A 25,446-nucleotide genomic window follows, 5' to 3' on the forward strand; every position below is an offset into this window, starting at 1 on the left:
TTTACTAAATTAAACACCACCCCCCCCCCCCGCGCGTTGCCTAGCAGCCGCTGGAATTATAGCAATCCTACACGATTTAAGAGCAAACACAAGAAATAAAGAAAAAGAAATCAACGATGAAGAGCGCGCGATATCGCGTGCGGGGCCGCTCCCGGTGCGCCATCTGAGCGCATTTTCCTAAAGTGTGAAACCATCTAAGGCGCGTGGTCCTCCAGACGGTACACACCCCTTTTGAAAGCTCGTGCACATTTCAATTTTTCTTTTGGCAGCTAAAGCGGCAAAGAAGAAGACAAACGCGCCCGAATGCTGGATTATTTTTTTCTGATTCGGCTCCGGTTCGACTCTCTATGGGCTCCGGATCCGGCGGATCTTTTGTCTCGTGCCCCGCGCGCATCCTTGCGCCCGAGCGGTGGGACGGAAAAAGACAAAAGGGTTAAAAATAAATGTCTAATAAAAACACCCAGCAGCAACCGGGCGGCTCCCCGGAGGACCGGGAGCGGGGGGCCGGGCGCGAGGCGGCGGCTCTTACCGTGTTCGCTCCCTCGGTTCTCTGCTGTGAGTGTTCGCGGCTCCTCCTGCGCGCCCGGCGGCTTGTGCCTGCTGCACGGCTCGGCTCGGCTCGGCGATCCTCCGCCTGCGCGCACACGCCTGCACAAACTACGTGCACGCACGCGCCCGGGTCGTGCACGCACGCAGGCACAAACACACACACGCACACAGACCAGATGCAATAATTTCAATTTTGCTCATGTGGACACGTTAGAGCCCGGTGTCACACGCGGAGGAGACTCAAGTAGATTTACACCGGGCGCTCAGCGGTGGCCGCCCCCGTCACGCCTCACTCCCGCAGTAAACCTGCTCATTTATGTCACGTCTCTGATTCTGGATCGTTCAGGAGGAAATATTGGAAACATGGAGCGGTGTCCCACGCGCACTCTCAGCGCCAATTGTCCTCGCTGGGTTCCCGTTTGACGGCCTGTGCGCGCCCCCTGCCACTCACTGCGCGCACACGCATCATCAGGCACTTGTTGATGCACTTGACTTCTTCAGGCCTCCGACACGCGAATGTGTCCCTGAGGGGGTCTGACAGCGTCCACAATCCGGTAGTTTTCAGCTGGAACTGCAACCTCGAGCAGCGTCACGGGCACACGGGGATGACGTCAACGATGACGAGGTTAATCAGGATCGAGGGAAGTGAACAGAACTGACAATAACACTGGGTTGACAGAGACCTCATGGTAACTTTGATCTCATGATTAAACTACAGTTCGCCCTCCCTCGCTACCTTACTCCTCCACCTTCGCACGTTAACTCCTTCTGCACGCCGCCATCGTGGTCACTGAATTTCCTCCATGATCAAGAGTTCCATCTGACGTGTCTGCAGATTTCAGACGAACATCCGTAAAAACGAAAGTCACAGAAGAAAGGGAAGAATTTCGCGCAGAAATGAAAATAAATCGATGATCATCGTCACTGAATAACCTGCAGATTCACTTAAGCTTTTAGAAACATCCAGGAGGTGAACGGCCTCTTTTTAAACCTTGAACGGTTCAAAAACGCTTCATCTTCCGTCACACACGCAGCGAATCCTGACGTTTAAGAGACGCCAACAGACGCGCGAGTGTTAACTGATTAATTTCACTAAGATTCAAAAAGTTTCTTTCGAATAAACTGTTCTAAGGAGGTACATGACACTGTGCTACTCAGCAAGATACACACTTGCTACTAATCCAGTACTACATGAATGTGGAGTATTTCCTAAGGAAACGTATCGGTTTTAAATGCAGAAGGAAGAAAACTTCTCACTTTCAGTCCTTTGAAACTGGAGTCCTTCTGATGTAGTGCGTCTCTTTGATCACTAGGAGGCAGTGTGGGTAAAGATTTGTATGCGTCCGAGCGTGAGGAGTCCTCTGCGCGCGCTCAAACACACACACGCACACACACTTTTCCCGCTTCTCTATGATCAAAAGTTGAGTCGTCTTTTATGATTATTATAATTGTTTACTTTTAAGTTTGATAAAAGAACTCGAACTAAAAACAGGACCCCTCTCCCTCCTGCTGGAAGGGGAAGGGGGAGAGGTTATGGCGAGGTCAGTTTGTTCTGGACGACCTGACCTGTTGATAAACGCCGCCCACTGTTATGACCAAGCAGTGACCTCTCTAACACACACACACGCACGCTCGTGCAGACGCGGTCCAACGGCGGCAGGTGTCCACCAAGAAAACACCTGAGGGTTTGTTTGGAAGCCAAGATGGCATCAACACGCCATCAGCGCCAGTCATTTTACCACAGGATATTCGCCATCATGTCTAACCAGCACCAGGGAAATCTCCCCCACGCCGGTTCACAGTCGGACAGGAACAATAAAATATTGTGTTATCGCTGGCGGTTGGTTGGAGGAAGTCTGAGTCCGTTCTGGCTTCACCACTAACACGCTCAGCAGGAATCCCAGCAGAGAGAAAATTCCCAACTATCTCCCATCTTTAGAAGTCTAAAAGCACCACAGGAAATGTTTGTCTTCCTCATCCTGTTTGGGGCTGATTGGGAGTTTGGCGATTCTGGCAACGAACGAAACAACGAGCGGAAAGAACTGAGCAGGTAGGGGGAGCTCGGCGTCTTCGGAGACGACTAAGATGAAGAAGACAGAACAATCTCGCCTGGATCTGGCCGGGTCACCTGGTGTGACGTCGCGCTCTGATGACCAAACGCACCTCCGAGCTACACAGTGACCAACAGGTCGACTTCCTTCTACACCAGGTTTAAACTAGGCCTCCATGACAGACAGCAGGTTCTCAAACACTGGTCATGGGTCTACCTGCACTGCGATTCATACATGACCCACATCCTTGTGGGCCAGGAGCAGAACACCTGGTGACTCAACCAGGTGACACCAGAGAGACATTTTACTGGGAACAGTCGGGTGGTTTGGTTCTGTGTTGGGACCGTTTCAGCGGTTCATTTATCTGGATCTGAACCCAAACCCTGATCACTCACTCACACTAACCGAGTGGGTTTTGGGCCCGAACCTATTAAAAATAAAAATGCAGTGAGTAGCCGAGAGCTTCAGCTGCTCGTCACTCAAGAGTCGGACCAGAGTCTCGCTCAGAACCAGCAGCAACATGTTAAAGATCTCCAAAACCGTAGAGTAGATGCGGTGCTTTACCAGCGTGGGCTGAACTCATTCCTATCACCAAATCCAGTTTGACCCTACCTGAGGAACCCTGGGGGGGGGGTCCTTACTTAACCTGTCAGCAGCCTGACGAAGAGATGAGACCAGGCAGCTGAGAAAGCTGGTTAATCCCAGCGGCGGAGAAGACGAGTAGAGACGAGAGTGATTGTTAGGTTTTCACCTCCATTAAGAGTTTAGAGAACAGGAATCACTGGCCATTTCCCAGCATGCTCTGGTTTGATCGTTATGCGGCTAAAACCCGGTGCGACACGCGTGTTAGTGTTGGGAGTGAATTTAAATGAACGCTTTTCAGATGTCAAGGTTGAGTTTAACGATCGTTTCCAAGTCGTCTGAGTCGACACTGGTCTGATCCCGTTTTGAGGTCATTTGCTCAACTTTTTAGCCAACAGTTGCTCATTTCCTCCTCCAGCAGTTACACAGCAACACTAGAACCTCCTCAGACGCGGTTTTGGTTCTCCTCCAACTCCTGAGTGACACCCAGAGGAATAAACAGAGACAGACAAGAGCATGTGGAGATTCATCTGATTTATCTCCATTTTTTTTTTTTAGTCTTTGTGTGTGTAGATATGCTGAAGAAATGTAGAAGAAGAAGAAGAAGAAGAAGAAGGCAGAACGCGTTGTTATCGTGGAGGTATCTTAGTATCTTTGAAAAATACAGAGGCGGTTGTTTTAGTTTGATCAGTGTCTGGCGCAGCAGGACAGAAATGTAGAAATACAAGTACTACAAGTTTAACGTCAAGTATCTGGACAGAATTCTAACTTAACGGAACCTTGTAAACCTTTTTTTTTTCCCCCTGAGGGAGAATGGACTCTCAGAAGGCGTGTGATGTCATTACACCGCGACATTGTTACCAAGACAAAAGTGCTGCTGTTTGCTCCTGTTTTAATAATCTTAATTTAATCATGATTTCTTAAAATTTAAATGTGTATGAGGGAGGCCGACGCCCTAGACCCTCCAGTTACCCCACAGGAGCAGCATCTGAGATCCGGGGAACTCCGTCAGCGATGTGAGAACCCGCTGATCAAAGCGCCTCGGAGCTGCTGCTGCTGCGTTTTCTCCTCCAGCAGACGAGATGTGGAGCAGCTGAGAGTCACAGGACTGACAGACATGGTTGTTGTGCTGCTGGAGCTCAGGACAAATCCAGCGTGCTGCGTGTACTACGATCTCTAAGTGACACACCGGGCCTCCTGTAACTCAGGAGGTTCTAAATCCACCTGGAACATCAGAGCGCGGTGCCCCAGACGGCCGGCAACAGGGGGCGCTAAATCCCACACGACAAGGTGGACAATTGGCAGGGCCTGGGGCCAAATTAGCAGGGTCAGAGGAGTCAAGGGGAAAACCAGCGTGCGCGCACACACACACACACACACATTCCTGTGTTTGGATTACACATCAAGGCTGTTGACCTGCAGCTGGAATGTTAATGCTCCACCAGGCAGCTGCTCGCCGGCCGTTGAGACACTCAACCGGACTCGAGAGTTATGCCTCAGAGATGGCAACTAGAACTAGAAGCACCTCACCGTGTCCACCTCTGCCAGCCCGTCCAGGGTCCGTTTAGAACTCGAAAGGTTCTAGGAAGGTCATGTAGAGACCTTGAGGGAACATCATGTATACATTCACCGAGAACATCCTACTACTTTTAATAGAACTCCACATCTCGACTATATGGAAAAGTCCAGGGAATGTTGTGTGAGGACCTTGAGGGAACGTCCTAAAGAACCAACTGAGATCACCTGAATTTTCCCAATTTACACCAGGTAATATCCTGCTAACCTGTAAAGAACGGTGGGAACGTTACAAGCCCTTCTCTCCAGTGAGATAGAAACTTGTACTTTTTTCTAAGAGGACCTTTTTTTGTCCATTAGGAACTTTTTCATATCCTCTATGGAGATTAAATAACGAAAAAATGAACGTTCTCAAAGGGTCATATAAGGAGCTTTAACTGCAGGACGCTCAGAACCAACAGAATGTTTACAGAACACATCCGGGGTTCTGCCTTGACCCCCTTTTGGAGAACGTTACAAGCGATGTCCTCAGAATGGAGCCAGAGCCAGTTGGCCCACTGGATGGCGTTAGCTAGCCTTTAGCCACCATTAGCTTTGAGCTACACATACGTAGCTGTCTTGTTTTTACACTCTGGAGTCACGAAGTAACCAAGGAGGGGGAAGAAAAACATCTGTGTGACATCAAAACTCCTATTAGTAAGTAACTAAAAGGCAAAATCCACATTTCGGGAGAGAAGTTCAGTATTTCTGGGTGTTCTCACTGCCTGTGAGTGTTGCGGCTCGCGCGTTAGCACAATGCGTCCATTTTAGGCAGTAATGGAGGACAGCGAGTTTGTCAAACAGTTCAGGTGATGTTATCACAGTAACTGCGTTCAGTCCCACGTCGCCTCCTGTAACTAACCCTCTTGTAGTTCCTTCCTGTTACTTTCCAATGAAATAACCGACGTACTCACTGCTGAGCGCTGCTCCGTTTTCCGTCCGGTCCAGAGAGAAAAATTCCCGCACAGGAGCGTCACCATCCCGCCTGGAACTTCACCGACATCCGGGAGTCTGTGACCCACAAATCCACCACAATATTTATCGTCTTTCTTGAGTTTTATATCGAGAGAAGGCTTTTTATCGCGGTGTGATTCTCCTGTCAATATTCTCTTTTAACCTGATTCTAGTGTTCTTTCAATGTGTTTTTAATGTTGTTCTCTCTTTGTTATAAAGCACTTTTGTAACGTCTTACTGCTGTACAGGACTAAGCTGTTATACTAATTATTATTATTAGTATTTATACTTTAGCAACTCCGTTTTTTAAAAATTCCACTTCAAACTTCTGCAGCTATTTTGGTGAAAATAATGCAAAATTGCTGTATCTGCGCAAAAAGCAACATGGTGCAGTAACGTTACTTCTAAAGGTAACAAGTTACAACCAAGTGCAGTAGCGATACTTCTTCTGGAGAAGGAAGGGATGGAAGGTGCTTGTGGGCTCATGATGGTTGTGTGTGAGAACTTGAAAGGTAAAATTCTGCGGTGTCTGCAGGAGCGGTGCCTCAGGTGTCCCGCGGAGCTCCTCGTGTTGACAGCAGGAGGAGTCAGAGAGGCACGAGGAGGAGGGGGAGGGGAGGGGGAGGAGGTGGGTTAGCGGGCGGAGCTTCACCTTGGGATCTGCCGGTTTGACTGACGGAACAACTCAGTCTTCAAAAGTTTGAACCGGGCCCCGGTCTACGCTCCTCCGCTGCAGGATTTACGGTTTTGCCCCCCCCGCCCCCCCTCCCCTCCCAACCCTCGAACGAGCAGGCGGACCCGCGCGGAGGAGAGCGGAGGGGAAGACTGCGGGTTTGAGGAGGAGGAAGTTCTGAGCGGAGTCCCGGAGCGTCTCCCTGCTGGAGCCGGACGAGTCCCCAATGAAACAAAGAGTACAGTTGCCACTGTAGCTGCTGGACCCCCCCGGCCAAGGGACGACCATGGACTGAAGGTCCCGGACCCTCGCTGTGTGGACAGACCGGGACTCACGCGACCCTCGGGGATTAAGAGAACCGGGAAACATGGATAATTACTTCACGGAGGTAAGAAGCTGCTGCGGTGCTCTGGCTCTGCTGCCCTTCTGCGCTGCTGCAGGGGGACAAGTACTCAAGAGAAGAGTCATAATGTTTCACTCCAGTCGATATCTATTGATTGTTGTCAATAATTTATCTTAATAAAGCTGACACGAAGCCCCCAGGGCCCCAAACTCAGGACCTGGCAGGACCGTCAGATACCAGTAGGATATTCAGACGGAGGTGTAACTGTTGGAAGGTTGAATGTGGTTTAGTTCACCCAAGAAGCGTGTTTTCAAGGTGGAATTTAGCCTCCTCATCAGTCAGACGTGTCCTCTCACCATCAGACTTAACCCCCAAAATTTTACATTTTTTGTGTTTGCATTTTGCTTAGTAACCTATGGATATGCTTCTGTATGTGAAGACTGCAGCCGGATCAGATTGCTCTTTAATCAAGCTGAGATGAGATCAGATTTGTCGTGTCCTGACTTCAAATTTACACGGAGAAAAAGGTTGCGATGGTTGCCAAAAAGACACTTTGCAAACCTGCTGAAGCGTTCAGACTGATTAGAATCAGATTTGGAACTCTGCTCGAATTGCACTCAGGATCAGATCTGAAAAAAAAAAATAGTGATTTTAAAAAAAATCAGAAGTTGTGTGTTGATTTGGCTGTTCAGACACTGAAACTGATCTTGATACAATCTGGATATCCCAAATATCTGACTTGGGCAGACAGTCTGAACAAGGCCCACACACACACACACACACACACACACACATTTCTGGTGTATCATGGGACTGTCAAGGTCCGTGCAGCCAGACGGCGGCTGGCCCGCGTCCCAGTGGATCCTCGGTATTTCCGCACCTCTGTTCTGTTCTCGTTTCCTCCGGGAAGAAAAACCTCCTGTAAAGTTATTTATAGACGGCTGAACTGCGACCCACTTGGAGCTTCTGGGAGAACAACGCTGGTAGAACCCTGGAGAACCAGAATGTTGTTTCTGAGTTTGTTGTGCTAAAGAACGGGTTTGTGTGGAGACACTAACTTTGTCTTCTTGTGTTAATATTTTGCCCAAAATGCACTTTAAAGCAAACACCAAGTGTCTTAAGGAACCTGCAGCTCGCGCATGGCCATGTTGCACTTTTGCTTCTGTCTGGATTTGCTGCGCTGAACGAGTCATCACACGTTTCTAATCCCAAAAACTGGTTTCTGCCTCCAGTCCAAAGATCCCGTATCAGTCAGAATTAATCAGGTAATCCTGTGCGCAGTCGGATGAGACGGTCCACGGTTGTCCTGAGGCTTTCCCACCTGAAAAAGCAACAGGTGAATGAAGTGGCGCTCAGGTGGTCCTGGTCTCCACGGCAACCCTCCAACCACATCACACTCCCTCAGTTTGCTCTTAGTCTGAAGGTAAATCTTCCACAAATTCTCAGTCACAGCTACGAAGTGATTTATGGCGTGCACGCCTCTGTGATGGCGTGGGCCAGGTAGCGGCAGCAGCGCTTGAGTCAGCCGTCTCACCCTCGTCATCTGGGTGAAACGTCATCGACAGGCTTGAGGGAGATGAAAGACCGGTTTCTCCTCACACGGCGGTCTAACCGTTACACCAGCTTCCTGTTGCTCTCTCATTGGTGCAGTTTTGAAAATCCAGGGAGGTTTTCAGCCGAGGGAGAGGTCAAAGGTTACCAGGAGCCTGAGCTGGTGGGAGCTGGCGTGAGCGCTCAGGCTGAGCAAAGCAAATACTGGGAGGTTTGAGGTTGTTGTGTTGCTGCCGACTGGAGCTGGTCTCATGACGCGTCTCCATCTGGCCGCTGAGTTTCCCTGGAAGACTCGGGGGGGGGGGGGGTGCCAGAAGCCGGCAGGCCAGCACAATAGTCTCAAATATCAACCCGCCTGCTTTTATATCTGCTACCTAATCGCAGCTGAAACAAAGAGTCCAGTCTTCCAGAAAACAGGCGTTTGACAAGGAAGCAATGCTGCCTCGAGCAGGCGGATGAAGAAGAAACGCAGGAACATCCGGCTACCATCACGCGTGCAGACGTGCACTCATAGTTAAATGTTCTAACGATTGTTAATATACCATCCCCCCTTGTGACCTCATCAAGGGACCTGCACCCCTTACGTTACGCGACCAAAACACTGGATCCTGGCAGGTGTGTGGCTCACTGGTCACATGTCTGGATTAAGGAGACCTGGATTATACCAGATGACCTGGAGAGATGATAAACACTGGTTTCTGGACATGCTAGCTGTTGTTAGCCGCCAGTCCCCATTAGCTTCAAGCTAAATGTACGTGGCTGGTTCTTCCTGCATTCTGGAGTCACTAAGAAGCGATGCAGGCGGGGGAAAAAATCATCTTTGTGAGCTCAATACTCCTGTTAGTGAGGACCGGAAAGGTACAAGCAGTTTTTGGATGAAGTATTACTCTGCACTCTGTGGGGGAAGTAACTCTAATAAAAACTGTTCTAATTGAATATTTTGCTGAATAAACGCAACAAAGAGAAACTCTGCAGACGAGAACGTGTTAGACGATGAGTTTACCGGAGGTTTCTGAGCGGCAGCCAAAACAGTCTGGACCAGCGTCAGGCCCGGCTCGGCCCGCGACTATAAATAGCTTTACGGAGTCGCTGCGTTGTCGTTTTCCTGGCACCTTGGTGAAGGCGTTCTGACAGGCTCTTCACATGAGTTGTGGGCTCTTCGCCGCCAGTAAGATCATCAGCGTGAATGTGTTCTGTCTGAGGACGTGACTCTTAAATTTTATTTTGCAACACACACTGATCCCCTCCTCCTCTGCTGGGGAGCAGAACCAGGCAGGTCTGATCAAGTCCTCCACGCCACCTGGGAGAACGAGCCCGCTCACCGCCTCACACTGATTGGCCAAGATCTGGTTTTAACATTTCAAAACGACCAGTGGATCAGACGTGTGTGTGTGTGTGTGTGTGTGTGTGTCTTTCTGTGTGTGTGGACACAGTGGAGTCCGTTGAGCCCATCAGGCGTTAAAGGGTTTGTTTTTATTTGAACTGGTGGGCGTGGCGGCGATAGGCTTCACCTGCTAACCAATGTGGGCGCGGGCCGGCCTCAGGCATAGGTTCACTGTTAGTCAGAGCAAACGGAACCACCAGCAACGCTCGTCACAGGACGTCTGTAAACACCAGAAATACGTGAATGTTCCTTCAAATAACAAACCCAGTGGTTACGTTCGTGTGTACGTGTATGATTGACAGCTGCTCTGAGCGGCGGAGCTCAGGTTGGACGTAGGAAAGTTGAGAGGAGTTGCAGCTCTTCCCCCTGTAGTGGCTGTCGGTTCCAAACTGTAATATTCCACAGTAGAAGCCACGATTCAACCGCTTGTGTTCAGCCAATGCAGAAGTTCAGATTCAGATCACACAATATGAAGTTGGTGTAACGACCAAAATTATTTTGTCGAAATCCTGGATGTTTATCTAAATCGAGAAATCAAATCTTATCCTCGCCACCATCTCGAGGGGCTGATGGATGAATATTTGTAGTTGTCTTGTTGAACGCAGCCTTAAAGGTGTGTCCAGATCTGATTCAACTCCTTCTGCTGCTGTTCCGTTGTGGAATCGTCCCTGTTGGGATCAGCGCGGCGTGCGCGTTTGCGGTCGCAGCGTCACGGTTGGAGTGAACTCGCACGCTCATGTAAGAATCGGAGCGAGTTTCCAAACATTCCTGAAACTTACGGCATTTCTTATCCTCCCTCCAGCGTCCGCCGTCTGCTTTCCCCATCAGAACCGCCAGAGTCCTTAATAAGCTGACCACAACAAATGAAACCCCGCCCTCTTTTATATCACCTTCAACCTTTGCTTTGCCCCCCCCCCCCCCCCCCGGGAAACCTGACACCGCCGGAGGAACTGAAAGGAATTTGAACAGCTTGCAGGTTCATGGTTGTGTTCCTCAGGATTGTGAGCCTGGGCGCAAGCAGACGTCTCCTCAGGTGTTGAAGGTTCCGTCTTCAGTGATGCCGACATCTTTGAGACTGCACGACAACAGCATTCGTCTAACTTAAAAGAGTGGAACGGGGGGTTCTCAAAGGGCGGCCCGGGGACCCTGTGTGGTCCTCCCCAACAGGTCCTGTTCGTCTGTGCTCCATTGAAGACGCCTCAAAAATACTAAACAAGCAAAGAAGATCTGATAAGTTGCATCGGCGCATCATAAAGCGCGTGAATTTGTGTTGTTGAATGTAAACAAGGTTCCGTCTGTTGGTAGATGCGCCGCTGGTTTGCAGGAATGTGCATCATCAACAGTTTATTCTGAGTTTCTCATCCGGAGTGTCGGAGGCAGTTATTTGGCATTGCCTCCAGCCCAGTCTGGGTAATAATGTGCTTGCCCGGTTTCATGTACAGCGAGGAGGGCGTCGCTATCTCATGTCTCACGTCTTTTTAAGGTCCAGTGAAAAGAACAAAACATTCAGCCGGCCGAGTTTGGCTGCTGCCACACTCAGACCTTTTTAACGCCGCTGCAGAAGTAACGCCTCGTCTCTGGACGTGATCCAGCGCCGCCTGTACTCCATCTTCTACTGTAGCTGGGGCAGGGGGGCAGGGGGGCAGCGGCGTCTGTGGGAAATCAAACACAGAACCGTGAGACCTCAACTTCCAGCCCCAGATGGAGAACCTATTTATTTTTTATTTCCTCTCACCAGCTGCAATGGTGAATTTGTTCCAAATGTAAATTCATCATCTTAATAAGCATCCTGCTGGTGAAACAAGTGGCGGGGGGGGGTGGATTATAACGCCAGTCCACGCTGCTGCTGAGGCGACCACACGCAACACATCTCTCACTACAGGACCAGAACTCATTCAATAATGAGAAGAAAGGTTTGTTATTTGTAGAAGAGGTCCTTGTCTGAGCTGTGCAAAATGATCTGCTTTTCTCTGTTCCGGCATTGAAGTCAGTTGATAAATTTCACATCTGCTGGCAGGTGCCTGTGACAGCGGACAAAAGTTTCAGCTTTCTGTCGGCTCTCATTAACTCAAATTTCACGTCTGTAATCAATATTTCGCACTGCGCTGTAGCTTTTACGGTCCTCGTTCAGCCGCCGTGGTCACAATTAGCTCGATTTTATTCTCTAACAAAGTCTTTTTGATTGTATTTCATGCTGCTTGTACAGCGTCTCTGCTGTAGCCTTTTGTGTTTTACGTAAAAACCCAGATTTTGAGCCTTGTTGTTGAGATCCCGCTGCATAGTTCGACTGGCCCAGTTTGAGAGCCAGTCCGTCACACTGGTGACTCACAACATTCTCCAGGAGGCATTTTAATAAGATGTGTGGAGCGTAGGAAGGCAGAGGCATGCACCTCTGAGGGCTTGATTAGTCCAACGTAGGTGAAACATATCGAGGGCCCCTGCAGACTCTAGACAGCAAACCAAGCTAGGAGCCGTGGACACTGTCAGCACAGTCACTCCCATCCTGCTGGATTAGATCTGGTTTGCCTTTTGGACGTGACCTCCTGCATGCTGCTGAACTCCATCCTCCAGCTTCCTCTACGTCTGCTTCTTGTCTCAGTTTGTGGGTTAATCCATGATTTAGATGCCACAATAGCAGCCTTGTGCCTGCAGGTTTGTGTTGTTGTGGTAAAGAAGGTGTCCCCGGTTGGCGAGGTCAGGCGCCGTGTGGCGAGAGAACATATGTTTGGCCTGTGCAGGCATCAGTTCCAGGGGCGGGATTACAGGATTAGAATATGTAAGAATAATAGTCTTTTTCTCATCGTCGGATGTTCCATCTCTTTATATCCAGCTGTTGTTTGGATTTAGTAAACAAACAAAAGTCTTGTTGACATCCACTTTTCTGGTCACATGGAGTGACCCATGTGACCAGATGCCTCAGGTGACAGCTAGCTGATGCTAACACTTCCCACTCACCACCAGCCACTGTGCTGAGCTAACTAGCGTGAACCCTACAGGGCACGGGAGTCTCTACCTTCTTGTCCGTCTCTGAGGAAGGTGTACAACAAGTGGCTTTCACCAAAAGGGGGCGTGTTCCTTAGGATGCAGTGACAGGTTTGACTCCTGTGTCACATGTAAAATAGCAAAATAATCATTAAAACAATGTTACAAACCATCACAAGGCCTTGAAGTGGTGTTTGCCCTCCACGTCAGCCTGAACTAATTACCTACAGTTGTTACCTGACGCTGCTTCTGAGAGGTCATGTCTTGGTTCAAAGGCAACGTGTCAAACTCCAGTCCAGTGGGTATGAGACTGTAATCCCTTGGCCTCCTGCTGAGTCCTTAGTCCTCGCCGCTGGAACAGTCAATTAAAACCGGGGTTGAGGGCTTCAGTTGCTGTTGATTTCACCAAGATCCACATCGTTGTGTGATTCTGAGCCTAGATTGTCTTTTTTGTTTGGTGTATTTTTTATTATTGTTCTATCATTCTAAGAATTAAGGTTTTTCAAGAAACCCGAGGTCTCCCAAACCTGGACAGGCTTTTACAGAGAACCTGTTGAGTCTGTGGGAGGCGTTTCTTTGCTTCATGGATCAGAGCTCTTCTCTGATCCAGGCCTTCAGCTGTCGACCGCGCAGCAGCAACACGGCGACAGCTGAGGGCTCGTTTTAGTGACCAGAATATGAAGAGAGTCTTGGCTCTAAAAGCGACCAAGCAGCAGAGTTTACGTCCGTCCGAATGTTTGATTGTCCCGGACGAGTCGCGCTGCTCTGTTCGGGCCTGAGAGGGAAGCAGGATGACGGTTATCTGATCTCTGGCTCTGTGTTGACAGCAGCTTCCTGGAAAACCCCCGCGCACACAAACACACAACATAACACAACACCAGCGCAGGCCCAAAACCAAACATCCATTTCCACTAATTAGCTCCTTCTCATGCAATCCTGTTACCTTGCGAGTGCGCAAGTCAGGTCCTCTAAGGACTCCTCCAAGTACTTAGCCAGAAATGTTTGCTGGAAAGTTGAGTCATTAAGGATAAAATAAAACGCAGCTAATTGTTTTTTGTTTTTTTTTTCCTTTACTGCTCGGAGCCAGAAAGCAATCAGAGTTCTTCCTCTATCCAGATGTGACCGTGTCACTCCGGATTCTTCACGTCCACGAAGAGTTTCTGCAATTATGATCATCAGCTCTGCTTTTAAGTGAAATATTCATGTCGTCTTGATTCCTTGGGCAGCAGAATCTGGGCTGCAGCTCTGTTTTACGTCTTTGTGTGAACGTGGTCGCGCACTCGTTCCTGCCGCGACAAAGCGTTTGTTTACACTTCTGTTCTCTGGTTTTCACCCTCATCCCGCTACTCAACCCAGCACTCAGTGACTTGACACTTTTCCAAAAAGGCCATAAAGTCATTAGAGGAAGTGGCCAGCTGAAGTGTGCTCAGGGATCTGCGTCAACTCACCTCCACCCCGACCAAACAAGGTTATCTTTGCCGTGTCGGGCAGCTTCAAAGTGTCTGGGCCGTAAGACCTCGTGGCGTTGCTCCGATCCACCCCAGATTGCTCTAATTCACCAATGAAAGGCAGAACGTGAGAATGTAGGTCAGCGAGGATGCGATAAGGAGAGTGGTGCGTTGGATCTTTGCCAGCAGAACTAGAAAACTAGAAGTTGGCGGGCACAGACGAGCATTCATGCTGCTGATTTCCACAGTGAAGGAGCACATCCACAGACCCTCAGCAGGACGTGGTGTGTGTTATTGTTTTTGTTGAGCGTTCATCCCACTGTCGGGAACGCCTGGGGGGAATTCCTTTATATTTGGAACCAGTGATCACTTGGACTGATTAGATGTGGGTCAGAGGTCACTGTCACTGTGCAATCATGTTTGTTTGTTTTTTGGCTTAAACTCTAGAATTGATGGGTAGAATTCTGATGTCTGTTTTACAGCCGTCTGATATCGGTTATGGTCGCAAGAATTGATGTGGGCGATGTTGTTTGTCAGCCCTTCTCGCCGCCAGATCCCCGTCAGACTGATAGACAACAAATCACTAGAAAGACAGGAGAGTTGTCTCATGTTGGCCTTAAGGACAAGAAAAGGTCATAAAAAAGAAATCTCGAGGCCTCAGCCTGTTTGAGGTCAACGCAGTGTTCTGGAATCTTTTGAAGACCTGCAAGCCGCTGCCGTTCCAACATTAAAAATCTATTGGCGCCTGATAGAAAAGACAGGGAGAGAGACCTAAACCAGTCTGGTACCAGTCTAGACAAGAAGTGGCCTACTGGGTTCCAGTCGGACCCTGCAGGAGAAGAAGAGAGTTTTTGTTTTGTGCCCGTTTGCTCTGCTGCGAGTCTGCAGGACCAAGTTACCACAGCTGGGCAACACATGGCAGTGCTGGCCGCAGCTGCCAGCTACACACACAAACACACACACACACACACACGCACATGCACACACAAACGCACATGCACACCTTGTTAAAGCACACTTAATCGTACACACTTAAGTGACCGGTCTCACTTTCCCTCCAAATACACACTTGTACAAACAATGTTGTACCCTGGCTTCGACATTCTCTCCTACACACACACACACACACACACACACACACACACAAAGCTGGAGAAAGTAGGTCAGGTGGGCTTTAGTGAGGCGAGTTTGGTCATTTCCCCCCTTTATGGGCCTAAGTGGTCTTTAGCGGTGGAAACCCGCCGTAGCGCTGCTAGTTCAGCGTGAGGTCATCGCTGCCGAGCCCCAAACACTCTCCTAACTTTCCCGTCCTCTCTGTTCCTCTCCTCTCATCCAGAATTCCTCTCTCACGTGAGTCAGATCAGCTTGTTTGCCTGCTTCGTGTCTTGATTGTGGCGTCTAATGAACCACAGACGTCAGTTTGCTGTTTAGCGTTTGATGTCCTGAAGTTCTCTATCGTGACATCAGGAACCCCAGCCCTCCACCGCGGCTTCTCTGTCTAATAGTTCTCAGACAGGAAAACAGCGTATCTCTGTGTAATCAGTGTCGTCTGGCCTCATGACATTTGGAGGGCAGGCGGAACCTGCGTGCTCTCAGCTCTTGTGATGGAGACACTGGAGGGATGGCGGCGTCGGGCCCAGCCAGGTGGAAACACACCGGTGGATTTTTAACTTTCTGATCTTGAACAAACTACATTTATACAAGAAATAAGAAGCCAGGATTGACTCACAGTCCTGTGGCAAAAATTCTGTGAAAGTTGGGTTAAATGGCAGAATGTGGTTTGTGAAAAACCTATAAAAAGTTGAAAACTTCTCGTTTATAGAGGTTGTAAAACTTTGAAATGTTTTTATTTCTGTCTGAGTCCAACTAGACGTTAAGCAGGACTTTGTCACAACAGGCAGCGCGACACTCGGATGTTGCGATGGAGAATCATCGCCATCTTTTTATACCACTTTGGATTTTATATCAAGCTTTTAGCTTCATGCTAGGCTAAGCTAGGCTCATAGCTTCCTAGAATCTGGTCTGTCCCCCCCCGGTCAGTCAAGAGGAGCAGGACAAAGTGAATCATCGTTTATTCACACGGAGACGATAAAACAGCTCGCAAGCAGCAGCAGCTCTGTCCTGCCGTGGTCGTCCCGCCAACAGGAAGCTGACAGGTTGCAGTATTTTTGGCTCTCAGGACCTGAGCTCTCACCTCCACCTCAGTCAGTTCTACAGCTGCGGCTGTAAATCAGCAATCACCTGACACATCAACTCCTGAAACACATTTTGGTTCAAGTCTGATCGTCTGCAAAGTTCCTCTTCTGTGTGAGTGAAAACGCCGGCCTCTAATATGAACAGAACACAGATCATCAGTTTTCAGGTCCCGCAGAACATCCCCCCCCCCCCATCCCACCCCCCCAAATTCCTGTCTAAAAATGGCAGACAAAACCCTTTATGGTTTCTGTGGATGCTGCATGTTTGACTCAGAGAGGAGAAAACAAGGAAGCTGCCCAGCAAGCATAACTGAGATTACAGCCGGCCTGCTGGTCGTCACGTGCTTTGTTCTGTTTACCAGAAACAGCTTGGAAGCTCCTCCTCCTCCTCCACCGTCGCTCATTCGAGGTCACGCTCTTTACATGTTGCTACTTTTACACCTGTAACGTGTCTGATGCAGGTGTTTGAGCAGCCGAGGGGCCGCTGGGTTCACCCACATGAACCAAGATGGCGGCTGCTTGGATAAAAATATTCCCCTTTGAAAAGCAGGAAGACACGGCGGGCAGGAAGAGAGCGCTACAGTTCCTTCACTTCAAAGCTGTTAGTTTCAAAGAGCTTTTGAGAGTTTGTTCATTTTTCCTGCGTGTACAGGATCACGGTGTTTACCTTCCAGGTGGGGGGTTCAGAGCTCTCCTCGTGTTGTTTCATGTGGTGGTCTTGAAGCTGGAAGCCAAAAGCATCTTCAGGCTGGTGTGTAGCCCAGACAGAGACCAGGTGCTGGCGCTGAAGCAACCAGCCAACCCAAAGAAAGAGGAGAAGGTGCGAAAGGTCACGGCGTGCAGGTGGCTGGAGCCCGGCGACATGCTTCAGTCCCAAGTAGCAACACTCATGTTCAGTTAGGTGATGCGTCGGGACACTCGGGCAGGAGCGGGGAGCTTCAAAGGTTTGTGCAGCCTTGAAAGAGAAGGAGCGCCGAGGTGTTTTTCCTCAGAGCCACACGTCTCCTGAGCAAAGCCGTCAAGGTCTAGTCGAGTCTAGTTTTCTCCGTTGAACCGTAAAGGTGGCGGCGGCGGCGGCGGCGGCGGCGGCGCACGCACAACAAGGATAGCGGTGAGGTCAAAGCTGTGTTAACACAAACACCTGTTTCCTACATCTGCTCAACACAAAACTCCGGTTCCACTGGAACCAGGAACCACAGAAGCAACTCAGAGTACGTCCGCTAAAACTTTCCTGCGATGTGGTGAAGGATAGAAGACGGAGCTGCAGAGAATATTCATGTTCTCAGCTGTTCCACCAACGAATTGACCACCTCTGTTCTGGCTCATAAGCTGACTTTATAGTGACCATAGTGAATAAATGGTATTATTAACAGGTGCCAAATGCTGGTCGATCAGCGCTGTATTAGTTATTTCTGTAGTGCAGTTAATTGCTTCAGTGGTGGATCAAACATGGTGTCACTTGTGGTTAATTTATTGACCTGAGGTGTGTTGAGGTGATTTCTTCACACTTTTATCACTTTAATTCAATAAATACCTGCTGTTCATCCCAGTTGCTCTGTGCATGGCGTCTATTGAAGCCTGCACGGTGGCTTTCTTCCCCTCAACACTTTGATTCAGACACATTCATGTTTCCCTTTATTTTTGTCTGTTCGTCACACTGGCAGCAAACATATTTAACATGTAAAGAAATGAGCGTCTGGTCCAGGAGGTCGCTTGTTTGCAGGCGACTCTCTTCTCGCCACTCATGAAACGCTCTTTCATTTCCGCTGCTGTTCCCTCGTTCTCTCCTCCAAATATCAGTTTTTCCTCTTGGCAGTTTGATTATTGCTCAACCAAAACAACCCCCCCCCCCCCCCCCCAAAAAAAAAAGAGCTTCCAAGTTTCTCTCAAGTCAGCTGCAGACCCACATGGACCCGCCCACCAGCTGCTCTGCACATTCACACTCAACATGCCTTTTAATTACCCGGCCAGCAGCTGAGGGCTCTCAGGCAACGTCCCCCCCCTAGTTCACATCGTTTCGAGTCAGAAGAGTCGTTCTCCTTCGTTACCTCATCATCAGGCTTTGCCTCGTTTGGACCTGCAGCACGGGCTGGTCCGGAGGAGCGTCCTCCTCCTGTGTCCCTGTGCTGGATGATGTCTGATCACCAGCTGCTTCCTGTGGAGCCTCCAGCCAACACCTCCGCTCACGCCTCCTCCCCTCCAGCCTGTTGAGTGATGCGGCCTTTGACCCCTTCCTGTCAAATGGATTGTGAATAATTCAAACCTGCCAGGTGTTTTATGTCCTCTACATGTTTGGTCGTGAGTTATTTAACGTCTGAGCTCTTTGACCTGGAAGCAGGAGGGTCCGAGTAGATCCTTAAAGTGAAACTTCACCCAAAAAGTGGGGCTGCGGCTCACTCTGACACGTCTTTAATTCACGAGGAAAGATGCTTTCCCTCCATGGATCCCAGCGAGTCTACCAGGTAGCAGAGACAGAGCTACGCTGACACTAACACTACCATTCTCTGTGCTAAGCTAACTAGCGTGGGTCTCTACCCTCGCGTGGAGGCTCTGAGGAGGACAAACAATAATCGGATTTCCCTAAAAGTCGTGCTTATTTAATAACTTCCGTTGGCCCTTAGTTTTGCATTTGCTTAATTACTCATTTCAACCCACTAAGGTGAAACTCTAACAGTCACATCAGCCGCCACTGTGGTTTGTGTGTAGTGCTAAATAAGAAATGTTCGCATGCTAACCGGCGAATCCCACGAACGTCATAGTGCAGTTGTAGTACATAGTAGTGAAGATCAACATGCTCGCGTTGTTGTTGTTGTTAGCATGCTAGCACTTTCCTCTGGCTGAGGGAGCTAACCCTGCCTGAACTCACACACCAGTCAAGAGGAGGAACGTGACAAGCGAGTGGAGTCTGGACTCCAAATATATTCCGACCACAGAGCCGCTGAGCTCACGCTGAAGTCATCATCGGTAAAATAAGCAGAAAGAAAGCAGGGGGAGGGAGGCTTGTTAGGTCCTGCGGTCAGAGGGAGAGCTGAACGTTCTGGATGAATCCTACAGAACAGACGTTCCTTTGTTCATTCAAAGACATTTTTACATTTTTTTTTTTTTTTGTATTGAGTTCATCGAGGAAACATTTGGGGTATTCCGCTGATGTCTGTTAGAGATTGAAGTCATTTGGACAACAAGATGAATCAGCAGCTGGTTCTGGAGCTTCATCTCGGCCGCCGAGATGAAGCTCCAACTTCACCTCCGCCAACCGTCCTCCCGGTGCCGTTGACCGGCTCTCAATCTCTTGAACGTCCACGCTGCATCGTGAAATTCACACAAACGTGTTGTTCCCTCTGCTGAAGTTTCATCCTAATGGTGTACAGCGGTGCACATCTGTGTCTGATTTCAGGTCTCATTATTGTTTTTTTTTCACTGTTAGCCTTAAAACTACAGCGGTAACTGAAGCTATTAGCTAAATATTTTCTGTGTTTTGAAAGAGACGTTCGGTTTCAGTCTCAAGTATTTCCGTTCTTGCTGCGGTGACCAATCACAGCTGAGTAAATGTCGTTGGAATGAATCCTCGTCAGTGGCCGCCGCTCTGATCTCCTCGGTTGCGTCTCTCTCCTCTGGCTGTGTTTTCTTCTCATTCACACATCCGCCCTGCATGGGGCTCTGGACTGATAGCCCAGTGTTGGTTACTTAGCACGAGGCCCCGTCAAAGTTATTGTCCTTAGTTTTTAGGTTCCTTTAAATGCAGGGGTTGTCAAAGTGGGGTCAGAGAGCCCCCCCAGGGATCCTTGAGCGTCTTGGAGGATGTCGTCTGCAAAGTAAAGATTTGATTTACATCGAAATGATTGTGAAGTCAGACGCAGAATCCCTGATTCGACACTTAAATGATAATTAGAAATGAAATTTTCTTGTTATTTTTCAAGGGGTTTTTATCAGGTTTTTTTGCATTTTATTTCTTGCTTACTCAGTCATTGTTTCCTCCCCACTAAAATAAACCGACTTAACTGCTTGAGAAAATAATTTACATTTAAAAAAAAAAAACCCACTAAAATACCAGAGATGAAATTTAAAAAAAAAAAAAAAATTTGTTTCATTGCGTTATGAAGGAAGCGCTCCTCGTTTGAGAGACTGAATGTGAAGTCCAGCCGTCAGGAAGGCGCTTCCACCTGCCGTCAAAATGTAGCTTGAATCAACGATCATTTGTCCCAGCAGCCACGACGCTGCTGAGAAGCAACAAGTATGCAACCACGCAAGCATTTTATGTACTTGACTTCCTTGGCCCTTTGACAGCGAAGCGCCATGTTGTTGACAACGTCCGTGTTTCTCGTCCTTGAAATAATTTTCGAGGTTTTTTTCTGAAGCAACCGGTGACAAAGCCGGACTTCCTGGTCGGCAACAACCGAGCCGAAAGCCGAACAACTGAAAACAATCTCAGCGCAACAGAGGAGATGCGGCAGTGGAGTCGGAGAGAGAGAGAGAGAGAGAGAGAGAGAGAGAGAGAGAGAGAGAGAGAGAGAGAGAGAGAGAGGAGAGAGAGAGAGAGAGAGAGAGAGAGAGAGAGAGAGAGAGAGAGAGAGAGAGAGAGAGAGAGAGAGAGAGAGAGAGAGAGAGAGAGAGAGAGAGAGAGAGAGAGAGAGAGAGAGGAGAGAGAGAGAGAGAGAGAGAGAGAACGTCAGAGGGAAATGCACAACTAGACATGAGCGTCGTTGAACAAGGGCCGCTTTCCATGTTCATGTGAGAGTTATTAGTCACAGATCATCCTCAGTCCTGCGTGTGTGTGTGTGTGTGTGTGTGTTTGCAGACAAACTGTATGTACAGGCGCTGCTGCGGCGTGTTAGGGCCCCTTGTTTCCCCTTGTTAGCCTCCACAACTAACAGCTTCCTCTCTCCCACAATGCAGCGAGTGAAAGGCTTTTAACGAATGTGGCTTTTATTTGTGTTTGAAACATTTTTGGGGGGTGTTTCCATCTTAAATCAAGCTGGAAGACGTTTTCTCAGACAACTGCCAGCTTTGCGCCAAAACGGGATGAGTTTGTTGTCCTGGAAGTTTGGCGTCTTCTTGAAATGGCTGGCGGGCCAACCAACAGACCCTCAGAGGAGCGAGATTCACCTCCACGACTACTGGCAACACTTGTGAAGTCGTACCGCCGTAGTGAGAGGAAGCGTCGGGCTCAGACATGCTCCAATGTGGAGTCTATATTATGTTTTAATAAAGAAGAAATATCTTCCAGGAGATGATGAAAAAAACGCTGGCAGGATGTGGCTGCAGAACTCCTGCCACACACATGGTTCTGTTTAACCCCAAACAAGCTAACAGCCGTGTTTAGCATTCACTTCTCCATCAAGGAAAAAAAAAAAAAAAAAGAAGAAGTAGAAGAAGAAGCCGGAATTCAGCTCCTCAACGCTTCACTTGCAGGCCGAGTGGGTGTCATGAGGCGGCGGCGAGGGCGCTCTGTTGCTCCGCCGCCACATCAGAAACCAGCGATGGCGTCCGAGGCGTGCTGTGTTTTCGGTGTTTTGAAGTGTTGCTGCCTTTGTGTTCGAGCTCATGTTGGGGAGTGTTTTCAGATGGGTGGGGCTCTATCGTTCGGCTAAAACTGGTGTGTACGCACAGAAAAATGGTGCTGGTGTGTCTCCTGTGCAGAGAAGCCGGTGGGATTGTTCCACGTGATTGTGGAACAATCACTGAAAGTTGATGAGACTTCCAGGTTTAGTTCATCAAGGTCATCCTCACTAATGAACCCCTCTGATGATGCTTGAATGGTGAGCAGCACCGAGCTAACGGGAGCCTGAGCACTAACGTCTGTGAGCACTAAAGCAGGCCAGGGTTCTCCGTGTTCTCCGGCCTCCCCGGCCTCCCAGTATTAGTTTTGGCTTGTAACTTTAATGTAATCTAGTTTAATGTGGTGTGTGTGGTCCGATGTGTACTGGAGGCCAGTGCCTCGTCTCTTCATGCGTCTGTGCAGCTGTGGGCAGCACGTGGGAGCGTGTAACCTAATTTAGTTTATAACTTAACGTCTCAGCGTGTTTGCTGCCGGAACAATTAATCAAAATAACAACATTCTGTTCTCTTCTGTGACTCCCTCCGTTGACATCAAAACCCTAAAATTACTGTTTCAGCAAAAACCTTAAATCATGTCAGAATATTCAATATTCGTGTGTGTGTGTGTGTGTTAGTGAGGCTTTCCCACACTCCCCCAAAAGTCAATAGAAGTTCCCACAATCCCTTGCTCTCCGGCGGCGTCCGGCCTCTCAGATCTCGAGAGCCTCTGCTGATTGGTTCTCCTCTGCGTGTTCACGACTTGATGGTTGTGTCACATGACGGTCGAAGGTGAATCAGTGAACTGCTTCCTGTCTACGTTCCCAACCTCCTGCTAAACACACTGCTGGTATTGTTTCTATTTTGCTGTCCCTGTCAACACTCGGCGCCATTATGAATGTTATCACTTAGTTTTTCACGTCCAGACGCTGATTATCAATCAGTCAATCAAACTTTGTTTGTTTAGCCCTGCTCATGCAGCTTGGATGGAGCACAAAAGTGTTTCACACTGTAAAATCCCACTCAAAGCACAAAGTCAGACCCACCAAACGTGGACGTTTATCACTGAAACAGAAACCGAGGAAACTTCTGGATAGAAGGCTTATGTCAAACATGTCAGAGGATATAACTGAGTCAAAGAAGAACAGACTCGTTACAAGGCAGAATGGAGAGTGAGAGAGCAGGTGAGATGAATATGACTAGAAAGTGAAATAAACACAACGAGTCAGCTGACATTCTGAACTTAAACTAGACCTGAACATCCATCCATCTGGTTTCTACTGCTTACCCTGTTCAGGATGGTGGGGGTGGAGCCTATCCCAGCAGCCTTCCCCCTGGACAGGTCACCAGTCCATCACAGGGCCAACACATAGAGACAGACAACCATTGGCTCTCCCAGCCACGCCTACGGTCAATTTAGAGTCTGGATTAACCTGGTCCCCTCTTGATGTCTTTGGACTGTGGAGGAAGCCGGAGTACCAGAGAGAACCCACGCAGGAACAGGGAGAACATGGAGACTCACACAGAAAGACCCTGTGCTCCAGCCGGGGCTCAAACCCACAACCTTCTTGCTGAGAGGCGACAGTGCTGACCACTGCTCCACTGTGCCACCCGAGACCTGAACAATTCATAGAAAAACGACCGTGTCGTATCTGAACCCCCGGAGGAGATTTAACAGGAGAAAAACACAATAAAAGTGTAACAACATTCATTTTCACTTTAATTTTGGAATCGGTGTCGAAACGCAGCAATCAGGTGAACTCACTCCAACCCTGAGTCATGAAAAGCACTAAAAGGTAATCATTACCAGCAGCGCTCTTATCTCTTCCTGATAGGACGGCCAGGGACGCGCCGCTCTGGTAGCCGGGATTGAACAACGAGACGAGGTGATATGAGCGTCTGTGTTTGTCCTCCAAACGTCTGCTGGTCTGCCCAGCGTTTACGTTCTAGCTTTGAATCCGTGAAGGTCAGCGGGACACCAGGAGGACTTGAGTGAATTGTGAAAGAGTCATGAAACAAGATCCCACCTGAACTCAGGTGCAGGAGTCAAGCGCGTCTGATTGGTTCTCTGAGGCTCGACAGTCATGTGCAGACACGGCTGGTTCCGCTGGGGGGGAACCTGCTGTTCTGCTCGTGGAGGGGAAACACGCCTCAACATTCTGAATGTTAAAAATTAGTTTTTTCGTTCTTTTTAAAACATTTGAGAAGCCCGTGAATTACATGTTTAGCACCCAAACAACAAAGATCAAGTCCAGACTAGAGAAACCGCTCAAACCCTCGCTTCACGCCAGCAGGTCCAGCAGGACGGCCTCCTAGGCGTCAGCTCCACATTGGTTGAGGTACAGGAGCTCCAAGTCCATTTCTGCTTAGAGTTCCTGTGTTTGTGGCGGGCGGGTCACTGCAGGGACTCTGCGGTTCCCTCTTTAGATCGAGTCGTCCCGTGAATCAAAGCTGACCGATGTGCTGCCGCCGTAGAAAACGTTGACTAATGCTGCCTTGTTGAGCGCTGTGCCATCCTAGAACCTCTGCAGCAACTCCAGCCAGCTGTTGGAATCATCCCTCAGAGAACATACCAGCGATTGTGACACAGTTTTATGGCTCAACCGCGACAAAAACCCTCTCTCAGGCGTCTCTATTGAAGGCTGTGACAGAGAGGAGGGCTGTGGTCAAGCACAAGACGCCGTTTGTTACGGGAGAGGAAGTGGAATCTCTCAAACGCGACAGCTGCTCATTCCCGACCCCGTCAACGTCCCAACGCTCCCGGCACCACAGAATTCCCAGCTCCCCCCGCGGCGTCATGCAGGGAAAGCATTCGCCACACATGTGGAGGCGACGCAGGTCACAGCCTCACTGTGGCCCCACGGCTTTCAGGCCGCGAGGTCGGTGTTGTTGTTTGGGTTCTTGCCCGGGGAGAGGTGTCAGGATGGAGATAAAGGCCAGAGAGGAGCGTCTCTCCAGAGGGTCCCAGCGCTGGACTGGCCGACCTCCAGCTGCAGCAGCTCAGACAGAAGCAGGAAGATTTACAAAGTTCAGCTCTGAACTCTGCTTCAGTTCCACGACTGCGTGGCCGCTAACGGCCTCTGCGCTGCTACCGACTACTGAGAGTTGATGCTAACGGGTCTAATACTGCTTTTAATGAGTGATGACAGAAACCTTGTTGTGTTTTTTATTTCTGCTGCTAGCATGGACTCACATACACATTAGTATCAGTATGTGGCTGGAGCAGAAAGTTCTCAATAGCAGATGGCTAAGCTAGTTAGCTAGCATTGCAAACCAGGTAGCTAACACTTGCCGTACTTGCAGTGGACCAACTATAGCAACCATCTGTTATATTCTAAAAAAAGCTCTAAATACCAGATATGTCTGGAATACTGGGACAATTTGCTAATATTAACTACAGCTCTGAAATCTGAAAACAGCTAGCCGCTAATTTCTCTCACTTTATAACAATAATGATGGGGAGCCATTTTAATGAGCACTTGCGATCAGGACCATGCAAGCTGAACACATTTCTTAAGTAATATAAACTGTAGAAACAGAAACATTTTAGAATAAATATCAGCATCTTCATATTTTGAATCTGTTAAAATTTTTCATTTTTTCCGTCTCTTCCGGGGAGTTTAACCACCTGCTGCAGCCGTCGGTGGT

General features: G+C 49.0%; 2 protein-coding genes across 10 annotated transcripts in view; one reads left to right on the top strand and one right to left on the bottom strand.

Moving 5' to 3' along the window:
- basp1 (brain abundant, membrane attached signal protein 1) overlaps positions 1 to 5,995 on the bottom strand; it is a 40,537-nt gene extending 34,542 nt beyond the window's left edge. For 4 of the 8 annotated variants that reach the window (XR_015115950.1, XR_015115949.1, XR_015115947.1 and 1 more), the window contains exon 1: positions 5,651 to 5,995. The gene's annotated coding sequence lies outside the window, so the exon portion shown is untranslated. Of the gene's footprint in view, positions 1 to 529; positions 792 to 5,646 lie in introns of those variants that run through there. The other 4 variants (XR_015115948.1, XM_086204408.1, XM_086204410.1 and 1 more) reach the window with 4 other exon arrangements.
- A 464-nt stretch (positions 5,996 to 6,459) lies between these two features.
- Positions 6,460 to 25,446, top strand: part of myo10 (myosin X) — an 82,674-nt gene continuing 63,687 nt past the window's right edge. For both annotated transcript variants that reach the window (XR_015115951.1, XM_086204411.1), the window contains exon 1: positions 6,460 to 6,751. Coding sequence is in view for 1 of the 2 variants with exons in the window: in XM_086204411.1 (XP_086060537.1) it covers positions 6,731 to 6,751 (21 nt within the window). In the remaining variant the exon portion in view is untranslated. The remainder of the gene's footprint in view (positions 6,752 to 25,446) is intronic.

Source organism: Aulostomus chinensis, chromosome 5 (assembly GCF_037954235.1).
Source record: "Aulostomus chinensis isolate RoL2024-O1b breed Wild chromosome 5, RoL_Achi_v1.0, whole genome shotgun sequence".
In the NCBI taxonomy this organism is placed as follows: domain Eukaryota; kingdom Metazoa; phylum Chordata; class Actinopteri; order Syngnathiformes; family Aulostomidae; genus Aulostomus; species Aulostomus chinensis.